The 12532-nt window shown below is 50.0% G+C and overlaps 1 protein-coding gene across 1 annotated transcript; it reads left to right on the forward strand.

The window, feature by feature from the left end:
* Positions 1 to 7501: 7501 nt before the first annotated feature.
* Positions 7502 to 9307, forward strand: Z518_04917 (uncharacterized protein; the record flags this gene model as incomplete). Its single annotated transcript, XM_013418623.1, has 2 exons — positions 7502 to 7997; positions 8070 to 9307. 2 exons carry the CDS (start codon positions 7502 to 7504, stop codon positions 9305 to 9307), a joined length of 1734 nt encoding a protein of 577 aa, XP_013274077.1.
* Between the last annotated feature and the right edge of the window lie 3225 nt (positions 9308 to 12532).

A 12532-nucleotide genomic window follows, 5' to 3' on the forward strand; every position in this document is an offset into this window, starting at 1 on the left:
TCCCGGCTGGGACAAGATCATAGACCAAGGCACAGGTGGACCCAATATGGAAAGTCATAGAGCCTGAAGAGGAATTGCAAATGGTCGGGTTGGAATTGAATGACTGAGCAAAATGAACCTGCCCTCAAAGCAAGACGGCCTGAATCTCACTGCATATTACTAAAGAGTTCACATTTTCGCCCTACGTCTGTACATTTTTGGTCTCCCGACAGCCCCAAGTCGTCATGTCATGATGGGACCGAGCTCATCATTTCTTGCAACAAATTTTGCTACACTTCATTGAGTTTATCACGCCAAGTCGCCATCACGGTAAATGTCGACCATATTTGAGTCACTTCCGTTTTCGTTTTCATTTTCAATCTGTCCGACCCCACGCGTGAACCAGCGCAGGAGCACTCGACGAGCTCGAATTCAGCCTTGGTAGACAGCCTGAGCAGCGAAACAAGAGCTTGTTCCGTCGAGGAGATCGGCTTGCAATTTTGGATTGTAGTTCATCTGTGCTACCACTGACACTTGGACTCGTCATTGAGAGTAATGGAGATCGGCCAAGCAACACAGGGGTAAATATTGGTGGCAGCGCCGCACGACATAAGAAAGAAGGGATAAATCGGTGCGAGGTTATGATAAAGGCGAGAATCTGTGGGAAGTAGCCGGATTGGGATTAGTCCATGTCTATAGCTTGGGCGGCCTCCGTCACTGCGACTTCGTTTTTGCTGTTGCGTCTCGGAATGCACCATCCCTGCAGAGCTTTTTGTCAATCTCTCATCCCGAAATCATCAATGTCTCCATGCAATTGTAGAGGACATCGAAGCACTTCAGGAGACGTGGACAGGACCGGGGATCGTTCTTCACTCTCGGTAAACCTTCTCTGTCAAGCAGAACTATTTTTTCGTCTTGGCATTTCTCGCTTAAGGAAAATGAAACTTGCAGCCTTACTAGTTCGAATTCAACGTAGAAGAAATGGCTCGTGATGAATCGAACAATAAATGAACGATAGGAAGAGAATGATTGCTGGTCTCTTCGTTCAAACCTGGTTTGAGTGGAGATCATCATGATCTCAAATATTGACTTGAAATTCTGAAGCCAAACTTATAATTTTGCCACGCGCCACTTTGGGCAGTACTTGGTATTTGTTGACGGCGAGCTTGTTCATGCATATACTTCTTGAACTCATTCCCCGTCCAAGTGATTCCTGTTGGGAAGACTTGATCATTGATGTCTACTCTGAAGTGTTCCGAAGAAACGGAGTCAATATCTTGACCACTGCAAGGATGACCATCGATCTTGAAAGCCACGGGCTTGGATCACACTTGTGGAAGATGCTCCCAAATGCAAATTGCATCATTACATGCGGACATCCGGTTCTCTTCTGCGCCTCGGGTATCCTGTCGGCCCCGACAGAGGTAAGATGGACAGACCTTGATACCTTCCAAATTTCGAAGTACTTCGCCCGTTGAAACTACTCGACGCTTCCGTCTTGAACATTCTTTGGGGTCTGGAGATTTTCATTTGCGCTGTTATCAGTTGACATCTCATTGTGTTGTGTCCGGGCCGGACCGAAATTTGATGAAGCTTCAGCAACGATGCGGCCTGTGTGAGATATTGACAATAAACATATCTTGGGGTTGATACCCTGTCGCCCGACCAAGCTGTTGTGTGAGCTCATCCTCCCGTCCCGAGGACCCAAGGGTCAATGCCTGCTAGCCTGAATCAGGTCCAAAGGATTGAAAATATCTTCTGGTGCCCTTTTGACGTGATTGGGTTTTTCCCTCCAAAACGACGCCTGTACTTCATCAGTGCATTCAACGTTTCGGCTCGGCTCACTCGCCGTTACAGGAGTACGTGCATCAGGCTCGGTCTGTGGGCTATTGCGTCGGCCATTTTCCATTTGTTCGCTCGCGAGTCGTTCAAAGGACGGCAATATTTTGATCTGCGAGCAGAAGCCAGATGAAATCAGATGGCGCTCAAACATGCCAATATTTCCAACGTTCAGATCGTATCACAAATGGTCTGTATGGGATTGACAGATAATCCATCCTGCAGAGTCCGGGGATAGTTGAAGCTAGATTGAAATCCATGATCGCAATTGACAGATGGCCAAAAGTGATGGTATCGGAATGATAAGTACCTTCACAAACCAAGTGCCTCCCAGTCTTGGTCGACTCGAATGCTGGGACATGTGACTTCTCCCAGGTCAGTTCTCAAAAATTACCCCTTTGATCAGGGTAAATCGCATATGATAAAACGGTTCAGGCTCTTCGCGCTTTAAGGGTTATGCATTGATGAAAAGATACACCGCCAGAGGAAAAGCTTTTTTCAAGGTCTCAACCTTGGGATTGAACCTTCAAAATTTCAAAATGCCAAAGGATGAGTACAGGATCGTCATAGACAAAATTGAGGAAAGAGATCGAAATGCCTCATGCCAAAAGTTGATCGATTGCTTACCGAGCATGGAGGCACACACACTCTTCGAGAGGCAAGAAAACACGAGTGGCGCCGGGATATTTGATTGCTTTCGTACACAGCCTCTTGCGCTTTACCGAATTAGACGCGTTCTTTACATTGCAGCATCCCTACACGTTTCTATTCACAGAACCACGCTTTCTGGGATATGTCGGCCCTCATATCATGGGTTCGCACAGCAGGGTCAAGGATACCTGTGACCCAGTCGAATCCACGGCCTGTGATGTCAAAGCTGTCAAATCTCATCATGCTATGCCATTTCTAGGTGGATCGAATGGTGGCGCTGTGTGGCTTGATCGCTTGGTCCCATACTCTGTCAAAGAAAATTCCGATCACAGCCTACCAGAAAATCTGGAGAACTGCCTATAAGCTTGATTTTCTTGTTCCTCAGTCAACAGAATTGAAGTTGACTGGTCAATCCACACAAGACTACGTACAGTTCGTCTCGAGCAGGGCCGAAATGATTGAGCTGGAGAATTTTAGAAAAGGGCAACATGGATTGCCGATCTTCCGGCCTGCTTAGTGCGTTGACGTGAAGGATGGCGGAGAGAAAATAAAAGATCGCTTAGCCTGTTATCATCATTGGGTGGATGTGGCTGGATTTGTCGAAGTCGAAATATCGTGGAGAGGTGAGAAACGGAGGTTCAACCTGGCCACCAAAGAGAAAAAAATTGTCGGGGAAGGTGAAAAGAGACCGACCAATGCGTGAAGACTTGTCCTCCACCATTGCAGACTAGCCATCCTGCCACTCATCCTTTCCCCGACGCCAGGTACGATAAGAAAGATAATTGAGTGGAGACTCAATTTCCCCGGAAGCACCATCTGTTCCCTCCGCTTGAAGGCCGAGCTGGTTCCTGCCATCCACGATCGAATGCGAAATCCGTTCGCCGCCAGTTATTATAATTGATCCCTGGCAAAAAAGGACCAGCTAATTCATAGTGACTCGGGGGCGGCCGCCAGACTTGCTAGGTGTCCATGCCCAAATTTGGAGGAATATCTAAGCCACCCATCCAGCACTAAGATAACCAGTCGAAGCTAATGTCCGACCAGAGCGTGAGAGCTCGAGCATTGTAGCCGTGAGGGGAGAAAAAATTCGTGTAACCTGCAAGTGTGGGAGAAGGTTGCAATAAGGAATCAAACATGGGATGGATTTGATGCACAGTGATGAGCACCGGCAAGTCGGACCGCCTCGAACCTGAAACACGAGCTGCAGCTCTTCGGACAAACAGAAGAGAAAAGAACTGATGCTAATGGATGAAGAAACACAATGAAGAGGAGGGGGGAAAAAAAAAAAGGAAGAAAAAAAAAAACTGCGTACCTGCATTAACTCGAGAGTCTCATTGGGTGGTAGAGGTAGTGGTGCTCGCGGCCGCCGTGGTTTTCTGAGCCTCTCAGGCACAAGCTGCATAAGGAACCTTCGGTGTTCCTGCGTTAGGGTCCAGCTCCAGCAGCGGGTCTCGCTGCGCTTCTGGCGGCATTCGTAGGTTCGGTTGGGTGAGGATGAGCACAGAATTGCCACGCTACTCTATGGCCCGAGGCCATGGTTTTCTTGTGGAATCGGAATCAACAACGGGCTCTTCTGGAAACGGTTCTACTCCCATTCGGGCATAAAGTTGCAGGGTCAAAGGTGTTCCCGTCTGCGCAAAGAGAAGACGGCGCCGCAGGCTGGGGGGTCTTCGACCTAGGCAGGGGTATGGTCCAGGGTTGAGTTTTACGCAGCGGACAATGGGTACTGGGAAGTCCTCCGTCTGGGAGTGTAGCACAACCGGGTCGCGAACGGGAACTTTGGGGGCCGAGTTGGACGTGTTTTGGGCACTTGGCGAGGTGATGGTTCCTGCGTGTCGCCAGCATTGGGATCAGCCCCTAGCTCCTTGGTTCCGTTGATCCCCTAGGAATGGCTTGACAGCCATACCGCTATTCGTCAACCAGAGAGGGATTTGCTCGCAGCACCAGCTTCATCGAGTCAAGGGTAGTGCTGCTTTTGTGCTGCGGTCGTCTTGTACCATCTGAGTGGCCAGGTCCAATTTGGTAGCGTCTGGGAAGGTGTCGACATCGCCCAAGCGCAATTAGGTGCGTGATTGACCCTGATGTCCGCTAAATGATGAGGCGATATTTGGTGATCAGAAGGAAAACAAGTTTCCATCAAAACACGCACCACTTAGACCATACCACCTTACTCTTTTTAAAGAGTGGCCAGGTGTGAGTAAGTACAATACCACCCCGAGATGAAGCACCAACATTTCGTAGGAGGGCTTGCTGTTAAGGTAATCTCTGCCCACCTGTCTCTTGACGGACGAGACCAATGGATGGAGGAAGTTTTTAGTGGTTGATCGGCCCAAGCCATGAGGCCATGACCCAAGTTCCAGAGATGCCTATCGATAACCTAAGCGTTGGTCTGGGAAAAGGAAGAATTCCTCACCCCACCGAAAGTTCGAACCGACCTGAGAGGGAAAGTCCTGGGCTCCACGCATCCCAGACCTTTTTGGTAGGTTTGTTTCGGCCTTCAAGGGCCCTGTTGATATGTGGCCACAAGTTACGATGGGATGGATCTACTGGCTTCTAAATCCTCACGGTCCCGGCGGGTCAATGATTCAATGCTACAGAAGACGGTGCTATGAGCCAGAATTGATGATTTTCTCCCATCTCGCCATCCATCCATTTGGCATTGATAACGAGAACGAACCTCTTGACCCGCCTTTTTTGCTCGCGCTCATGCATTGTGGACGCCGTTGGAGAAGGATGAAACACGCGGTCGTCTTTCGAGTGCGTGTAGGAATCGCGGGGAACAGCAAGTGGTATAACCCGCAGGCGAGGTTTCTGGATTCTGTGACTTTGGTGATGCACCATCATCAACTGCACACTGGCCATTGGTAGCGAATAGTGGCGACGGCATGGCTGCAGGAGAAGTAGAAGGCATGTGCATTTTCCAGTCGCCTCCAATTCTTCGTCCCTGCATCCTCACGTGAGAATTGGAGACCGCGTAAGTAGGAAAAGAAAACAAGTCAAAACCGACTTTTCGACTGAAACTTGGTGTCGCGTCATGAAAGACTGAGAGCGAGGAACAACTCGCTTTGTGTTTGGCAGATCCCAGCCCTCTTTGATGCGAAGCCAGATCCTAAGTGGTAAAGGTCACCACCATCCAGCAAACTCGTCGTCACCTCTTGCCCACTGAATTCGCGAGGTGTACCTGCATATGTAGGCATGTAGTGGTTCTCGCAGAGTCTGAGACACATGCGCCATTCTACGCCATCATCAAGCCGCTTCAATATCCTAGTCAAAGGCCTTTTCCTTTGCCACCTCTTTCCCGAACCTGATTGACATTTCACGAAACTCAACAAGGTGTCTTAGGTGCTGTCGGTAGTATTGTTCGCCGGCACTTGTCAGCTCAGGCCGTATGCCAGATTTCCCCATAGAAAATGGAATGGCAATATGGGTATTGGATTTGTGGTCAACTCCAAGAATAGGCCATGAAGCGATTCGCTCGAGACCCGAGGGCGCAGCTTATCACCAACTCCTCTCTCACGTCCGGTTCTTTATTGGCGTCAACAATCCCCGGCGACTCGCCCAGTCGTTGTCTGCGCTTGGATGGAGTATCACAGACTCGGGATGCCTACACTGACCAACATGCAGGTCCCAAGTCATTGATTCGAGCACCACTTGCCTGCATTTGTGAACGACAGAGCCTATCGAGGCGTATCTTCTGTCATTCACCACTTCTTGTGTCATCCCATGTCACGATATGTCGTCTCAGGCGAATGATCTCACGGAGGTCAGTCAGCCTTTGCCTACGAGGTATTTTTTTTTTTTTTTTTTTAAACCCTGGAACGGTCTTGACTACGACGTTCTCTTTTCTGCTTGGACGTCCGGTTGACCAAACAAACCCAGAACACCCAACGGTAGGAAACTTTGGCCAAGATCTCAGACATACCAATTCTCAAACGGGTTGTCAGCCATTCGACATGCTCTATTCAAAGCGCTCCTTTGTGATAGATGGGTTTCCTTTAGCCAATGACAAGGACATGGTCGTCGTCTTCTTCCACCATGGGATTGCTCAAACCCTCAATAGAAGCAACCCATCACCATAGAGGCGGCCAGTCAAGTAACCGCACATCTGGCCTCCTTCAGGGCCAAGGTGCATCATCGGCATTAAGACATTTCGCAGACAAGGTGGTGTGCTGAGCAGTGTGTAATTTCCCGTGCATGTCAGTTCTGCGTGACAGGACATTCCCAGCGTCAACCCTGGCCAGTCTACTATCCAGGGCTCCCGGAGGAGCTTGCTGCTCTAACAGTGCGGCTGGCAAAGTGGGCCACTTTTAGTGGGTGATAGTCTTCGGGACGGACTGGGGTGGAGTGAGACCTTACACTCCATACGATCCACCATCCTTTCCAGTCACTTGCATGGGTCGCGACGACGGTCCCGAGCGCAGCGCCCGTTCCTGCAACCCTCTGCCATTCCCCATCGAGCGCCCAAGTCACTGGTCGACAAGGCCGGTCCTCAAGACCCTCAGGACATCTAGCGATCTCTCTTATGGCTCGACCTTGCTTCTCAGCTTTATCCTCTCTCTTTTCGTTTTTCATATCGAGGCAGTCGCTCTTTTTCCCCGCGATCTACAACTTTCTTTTACATCTGTTTATACCTCTTCGTTTGACCAGGCCCTTCCCGGATCCTTTGTTCAATCCACTGTACAACACCACTGAACATCATCCAGTCCTTCCTTCAAGCCTGTGCCAATATTGTATCATATCATAATCCTCTAACCTTACATACGTCAAGGAAACTCCACGCGCTCTCTCTTGTTCACGGTTACCAGCATATCTGCATCTATATGTATAGCTAGTCACCAGGAAATCGAACGGGAGATCTTTGAAGCCGACAGTGCCACTCATTGGACACCTATTTTCTTCGTACCGACTTGTACTACAATCAGGAACCCTGCCATCACTGAACGACTTTGGGATATTCCAGGTTTCTGCCAGAGACAGAAAAGCTGAGTTCAAGGGGAAAAGAAAAGAAGCAAACACACCAAGCCCCATTGCAATGGAAGCTCCATATCCAATGGCTGCTCAGCAGATTCAATTCTACCAATACCGGCCAGACTCGGACGCACGACATAACGCGGTGTTCACTCCAATGCCCAGCGAGCAACCGGTATTCAGCCCCATGGCTGGATACCCTCAGCAGTATATGGCTCCTCAATACTGGCAAGCACCTCCTCACTTTGCCCGAGCTCATTTCATGCCGCAGCAGGTCATGACTCCCAAGGCCTCACCACCGCTGACACTGGCCATGCCAATGCCTAAGATCATCATGGACCACAATGGACAAATGGAACATGGACACTTCCTCGAGAGCAGGCACTCTTCACCACCCACTCCATGCCTTTCCGCATGTCCCAGCACGGCCAGCAGCCCGCCGTCTAGTAGTGTCAACCAGACTCCGGTGCACGGGGCAGGCTACTTCAACCTGCCCATCGAGGCCGCAAAGGAGGAAATTCAGCCTCTGCCCATTTTGGACGACTGGTCGGAGAGCGGACGTAAGTATGATCCGGAACTTGCGTGTTTTGGGATTTGGAATTGAAACCGATGCTGATACTGCCTGAGAACAGAAGTTCACATATTCCCGCATCCCGGCGATGCCAAGCTCTTACCCGGCACTTTGGCCACGGCCACTGCTCAGACTTCCAACAGCACTTCTACCAACACCACCTCCAGTGGCTGCACATCTCCCGCTTTAGTCCCGGCTTCACCCCAATCTCAGGTCTCGCCCTCTACCTACCCCGTCGCCGAGTTCGTCAACCTGCGAGAATTGACCTCCACCTCCTTTGAACCTGTCGTGTCTGCTCCTCTCCAGAGCTTTCCCCCTTTGCCCACTCTGTCCGCGGAGGACGACGAGCACAAGTTTGCGCTGGGCAACACCGCCCTTCCCATCACTCCCGAGCATGATACAGCCGATCCTTTCACTCTCGCTGAGAATCCTTCCTTCGATTCGTCCTTCTGCACCGATCTTGACTCCGAGGACGAATTCGGCTTTGTGAACTTCACCGACCCTGAGATTGTCTACAACGGTGACAAACGGCAAAAGTTGTCACTCGGGGAAGAGGAGGATTTTCTCAGCGTTCACAGCTTCGGCAGCTTTGATGACGAAGACCACGTCGCGCACGCCGGTCTTCCTTCGCCCCCTGTGTCTTCCTTTTCTGACGCCGGCTCCTGCTGTACCAGCAAAAAGAAGTCTCAACGCAAGATGAAGCGCAACGGCTCGGCAGACAGTGATCTCGACTTCCAACAATTCAGCCAATCTGATGCTCACATCCACAGCCGATCCGAAGGCCAAAACACTTCCTCTGCCACTCCTCAAGGCCAGCCCAGCTCTACTGACGAGAACAACACGTCCGTTCCTGCCGATGGCTCTGTTCCTTCCCAACAAGCTCCTGCCAACCGCCGTGGCCGAAAGCAGTCTCTGACCGAGGACCCCTCCAAGACTTTTGTCTGCACTCTTTGCTCTCGTCGTTTCCGTCGCCAGGAACATCTCAAGCGTCACTACCGCTCCCTCCACACTCAAGACAAGCCATTCGAATGCAATGAATGTGGCAAGAAGTTCTCGCGTTCGGACAATCTGGCTCAACACGCCCGTACCCACGGTAGCGGTGCCATCGTGATGGGTGTTTTGGAGAATGGAGAGCTCCAGCCTCATCAGCCCTACGATGAGGAAATGGGTCATGTTCTCTACGAAGCTGCTCAACGAGCGGCCCTGGCCACTTCTTCCAGCAGCAGTGGCTCTGAGGCATCCTCATCTGGAGATAGCAAACGTCTTCTCAAGAAGAGAAAGCGGGATGAATCTATGTAAATTACCAGATTTGACCTCACGAGAGATGAAAACAAATCACCAAAACAACTCGAAGCAACCACGACGGAACGATCCTTATGATGTGAAGAAGACCCAGTGCAAAGCGGAAATATTCTCAGGGGAGAAAAACCTCACAACACAATAGGACATGCCAGGTTAAGGAGTCATAAGACAGAACAGCGATTTAGGAGCTGAGAACAAAGAGGGTATGCCTACGGGAGGAAAAAAAGTGTTTCGAAGCCTTTTAACTCTTTTAGTCAATTTCGACAAATCATGTATTCTATGGCCCTTGGTTTCTCGAGGAATGGGCTTTACGGTGATGGCTGGAGTGAGTTACAAGAACGGATGCCCTTTTTTGCTGGACACACAGAGGAGAAGGGGATCAAGGGGGAATAACTTTTTTCTATTCTGTTTCATCAACATTTTTTTTTATTTTTTTCTTTCATAGGCTTCTTATCCTTCATTTTCCCTTTTTTTTTTTTTTTTGATGTTCGGGGTGTGGAAAGTAGGCGAAAGGAAAGCAAGGAGAGATTTGTGTCAGCAGCACAGCCTCTTATTACTCATCACAGCCGTTGCTCGTACTTTGTATGTATCCATACCCGTTCAATGTACCATTAGACAATTGACACGTTGAGTTGCATCCATTTTCATCGTCTTTTCGGTTGTTTTGTTACAATCTGTACGTCTGCTAGATTTAGCACTTCAATCTATTATTCCCCAACGACCAGTGCTTGCAATATCTACGCCAGGTCATATGAGGTCTTCTCATCCATGTGCCATGCCCACGATCCACTGCTCACCCACCGCGTCGGCACCTTGTAGATAGTGTATTACCCACGAGGAATTTTACTTTGGCCTTTCGGGTACTTGTCGATAATGATAATGAGAATGGACTAGCGAGATATCTACCCTGACGCCCATGTGGGTTAGTGTTGTCATTTCTCAGACCAGGGGACTGACCCGTATTCTCATATTCTGCTTCCCTTTTGTCCTCATTCCCCGTGCTCATTTCGGTGAAAAAGATGTGATGAGATGCGATTTGTTGACCCGAAAGAGCAGAAAAACTCACCAATGATAGGACAGAGGAATCACCGCAATGCACAGAAACGAAACAAACGAAATGATGGTCTTCCCAATGCTCGCGCCCAAAGCCAAAACATGAAACGAAGCTAGTGCAGGGGCCAAGGGGCCGGAAGTTTCGAATGTCCTTCCAGGCATTTCCCTGGATTCTGGGTTTTCGAGCAACAAATTTCAGAATTTTAGTGAGGCGAGGCGGGGGAAGTGGGAAGGCGAGACAGAGTCCTCTGTTTTCCAAAGTTTTTTGACTTTTGTTGCTACACCCCACCAGCATCAGGCCTAACAGCCAGCTATCCCAGCCCTCGTATGCGGACTGCGCGGATAACCAAAGGCACTCGCACTCGCGCTGTCAAGTTGACAGTATGAGTTGGGCGCGTCGCTTTGCCTTTGTTCTTTTCGCGCTCAGCTGATCCCTCAACCTTGGCGCTTCCAGATCTCGATTGCTGCCTGGTTGGATATACCAATGGGATTTCTCGAAGCTGTCTGGCGGTTAGATGAAGATTATTCTTGACCTCTTCGTTCCGCTTAGCTGAATGGGGTGTAGGAGTACCTGATCTACTTGGATACTTGAGCAAAGTACTCCTTGTTCGGGGTACGCTCTGGCAGAAGAAGGCCAGAGGGCGAGGCGACGCAATACAATTCACGAACAAAACTTCCATGGCGCGACAGGCTCTCCGATAGCGCGTCGTGGGTCACAGCACAGCTAGGTCCCCCACTCTGACTTTGAGTCGTGAAGAGTAGGCAGCGCGCTTCGGGCTATGTTCAATTGACACTGTCACTTAGTGACTTCACCTGACTTGACGCCGCGAACTAGTCTGTGAGCCAGGTATCGCGTCCTCTAGCAGACGATGTGGTTCAAGAGAAGGAGGATGGACACGGCGAGAAAGAAACATAACATGCAGTGCAGTGCAGGTACAGGATCGAGTATCCTCCCGTCCATCGACGGCAGTGCATGTTCTAGGCGCTTGGACCTGGCTGTGCTCAAATAGACTCACGGGTTGAAGCCCTGGGTTCCTTTTTCATGACGGTCCAGTTGCACTGGAATGGCGACAAATGCGAGAATGTTGAGGACACCAGATTCCCTTTTCCTCTGGCAATGCCAAAGTGAGGATCTGCTATGTCAAAATGAATTGTAAACTCTCTTTTTCCTATTCCATTTTCTCTACATCTCTATATTTTGATACCCTGCTCTACTCTTTTTTACCTTGACTTATTTTTGCACATGGCTGTACAATGCATGTCATGTTTAGAACTGATAGCAAGCATCCCAGTGTCTTGTTCCAGGTTTGCCCAAGGAAAGGACCATGCCAGGGGAAAGATGCGTCCATGATGATCTACTCAGGGTTGGCCTGTGGCTCTGGCGGGGGAAACGCTATTGCGTTTAGGCTCTGGGAGAAGCCCCCCCCCCCCCCCGGGGGGGGAGCACTCACATTGGAACTTGGAATTTGGACGTGGTCCTTTGTCATTGCGGATGGTAAGCCGCAAGGGAAGGCAGGGCGGTGCGGCATGGTAGTCCTTGCCCTAAGCGCCGTTGTCGTCTGTGGACCCCCTCTCAGCATGCAAACATCCAGATTCTTGCGATATCAGACAAAGCAAAAACGAGACGGCTCAAGGGTATCAGTGTCGTTCCTTCCAATTGCCAAAATGCAGAGGGCGGGAAATCCCGAAGATCCGAATCGGATGTCATTTTGGAGAACCAGGGTTCCAGGATCGAATCAATGTCTCTTCGCTGTATTGTTACCGAACTGTCAAGAAGCACGAGCAGCCTTGCAAGCAAAGCAAGTCGACGTGGTGGTTGTATAGGTCAGGCTTGCCACATTGCGATCGCAGAGCAGAAAAGTCTAAGAGGACACGATTCCTAAGTTTGAAAAGCTATCTTTGACGTCTTCACTTATCCACAATGGCGCATCCTGTCAAACGGACGCGCGAAACACGAAACTTTGGGTCCAAGTGTCCATGCACCTGGCCGGAATCGTCTGCTGTAAGCCTCCACGACGATTTTTTTGTGGGGTTGGGACTTTTTCCGTTTCTTCGGATGTGTCAACTGGGAGGTTATTCTGTGGAGACCGCTTCGAATTCGAGTGGCTGGGCCGAAAAAGCCCGTATCATTTTGACAAGCTGTCAAAAGATACACAGGTCCGGACCGGT

This window comes from Rhinocladiella mackenziei (assembly GCF_000835555.1).
Source record: "Rhinocladiella mackenziei CBS 650.93 unplaced genomic scaffold supercont1.3, whole genome shotgun sequence".
Taxonomy (NCBI): domain Eukaryota; kingdom Fungi; phylum Ascomycota; class Eurotiomycetes; order Chaetothyriales; family Herpotrichiellaceae; genus Rhinocladiella; species Rhinocladiella mackenziei.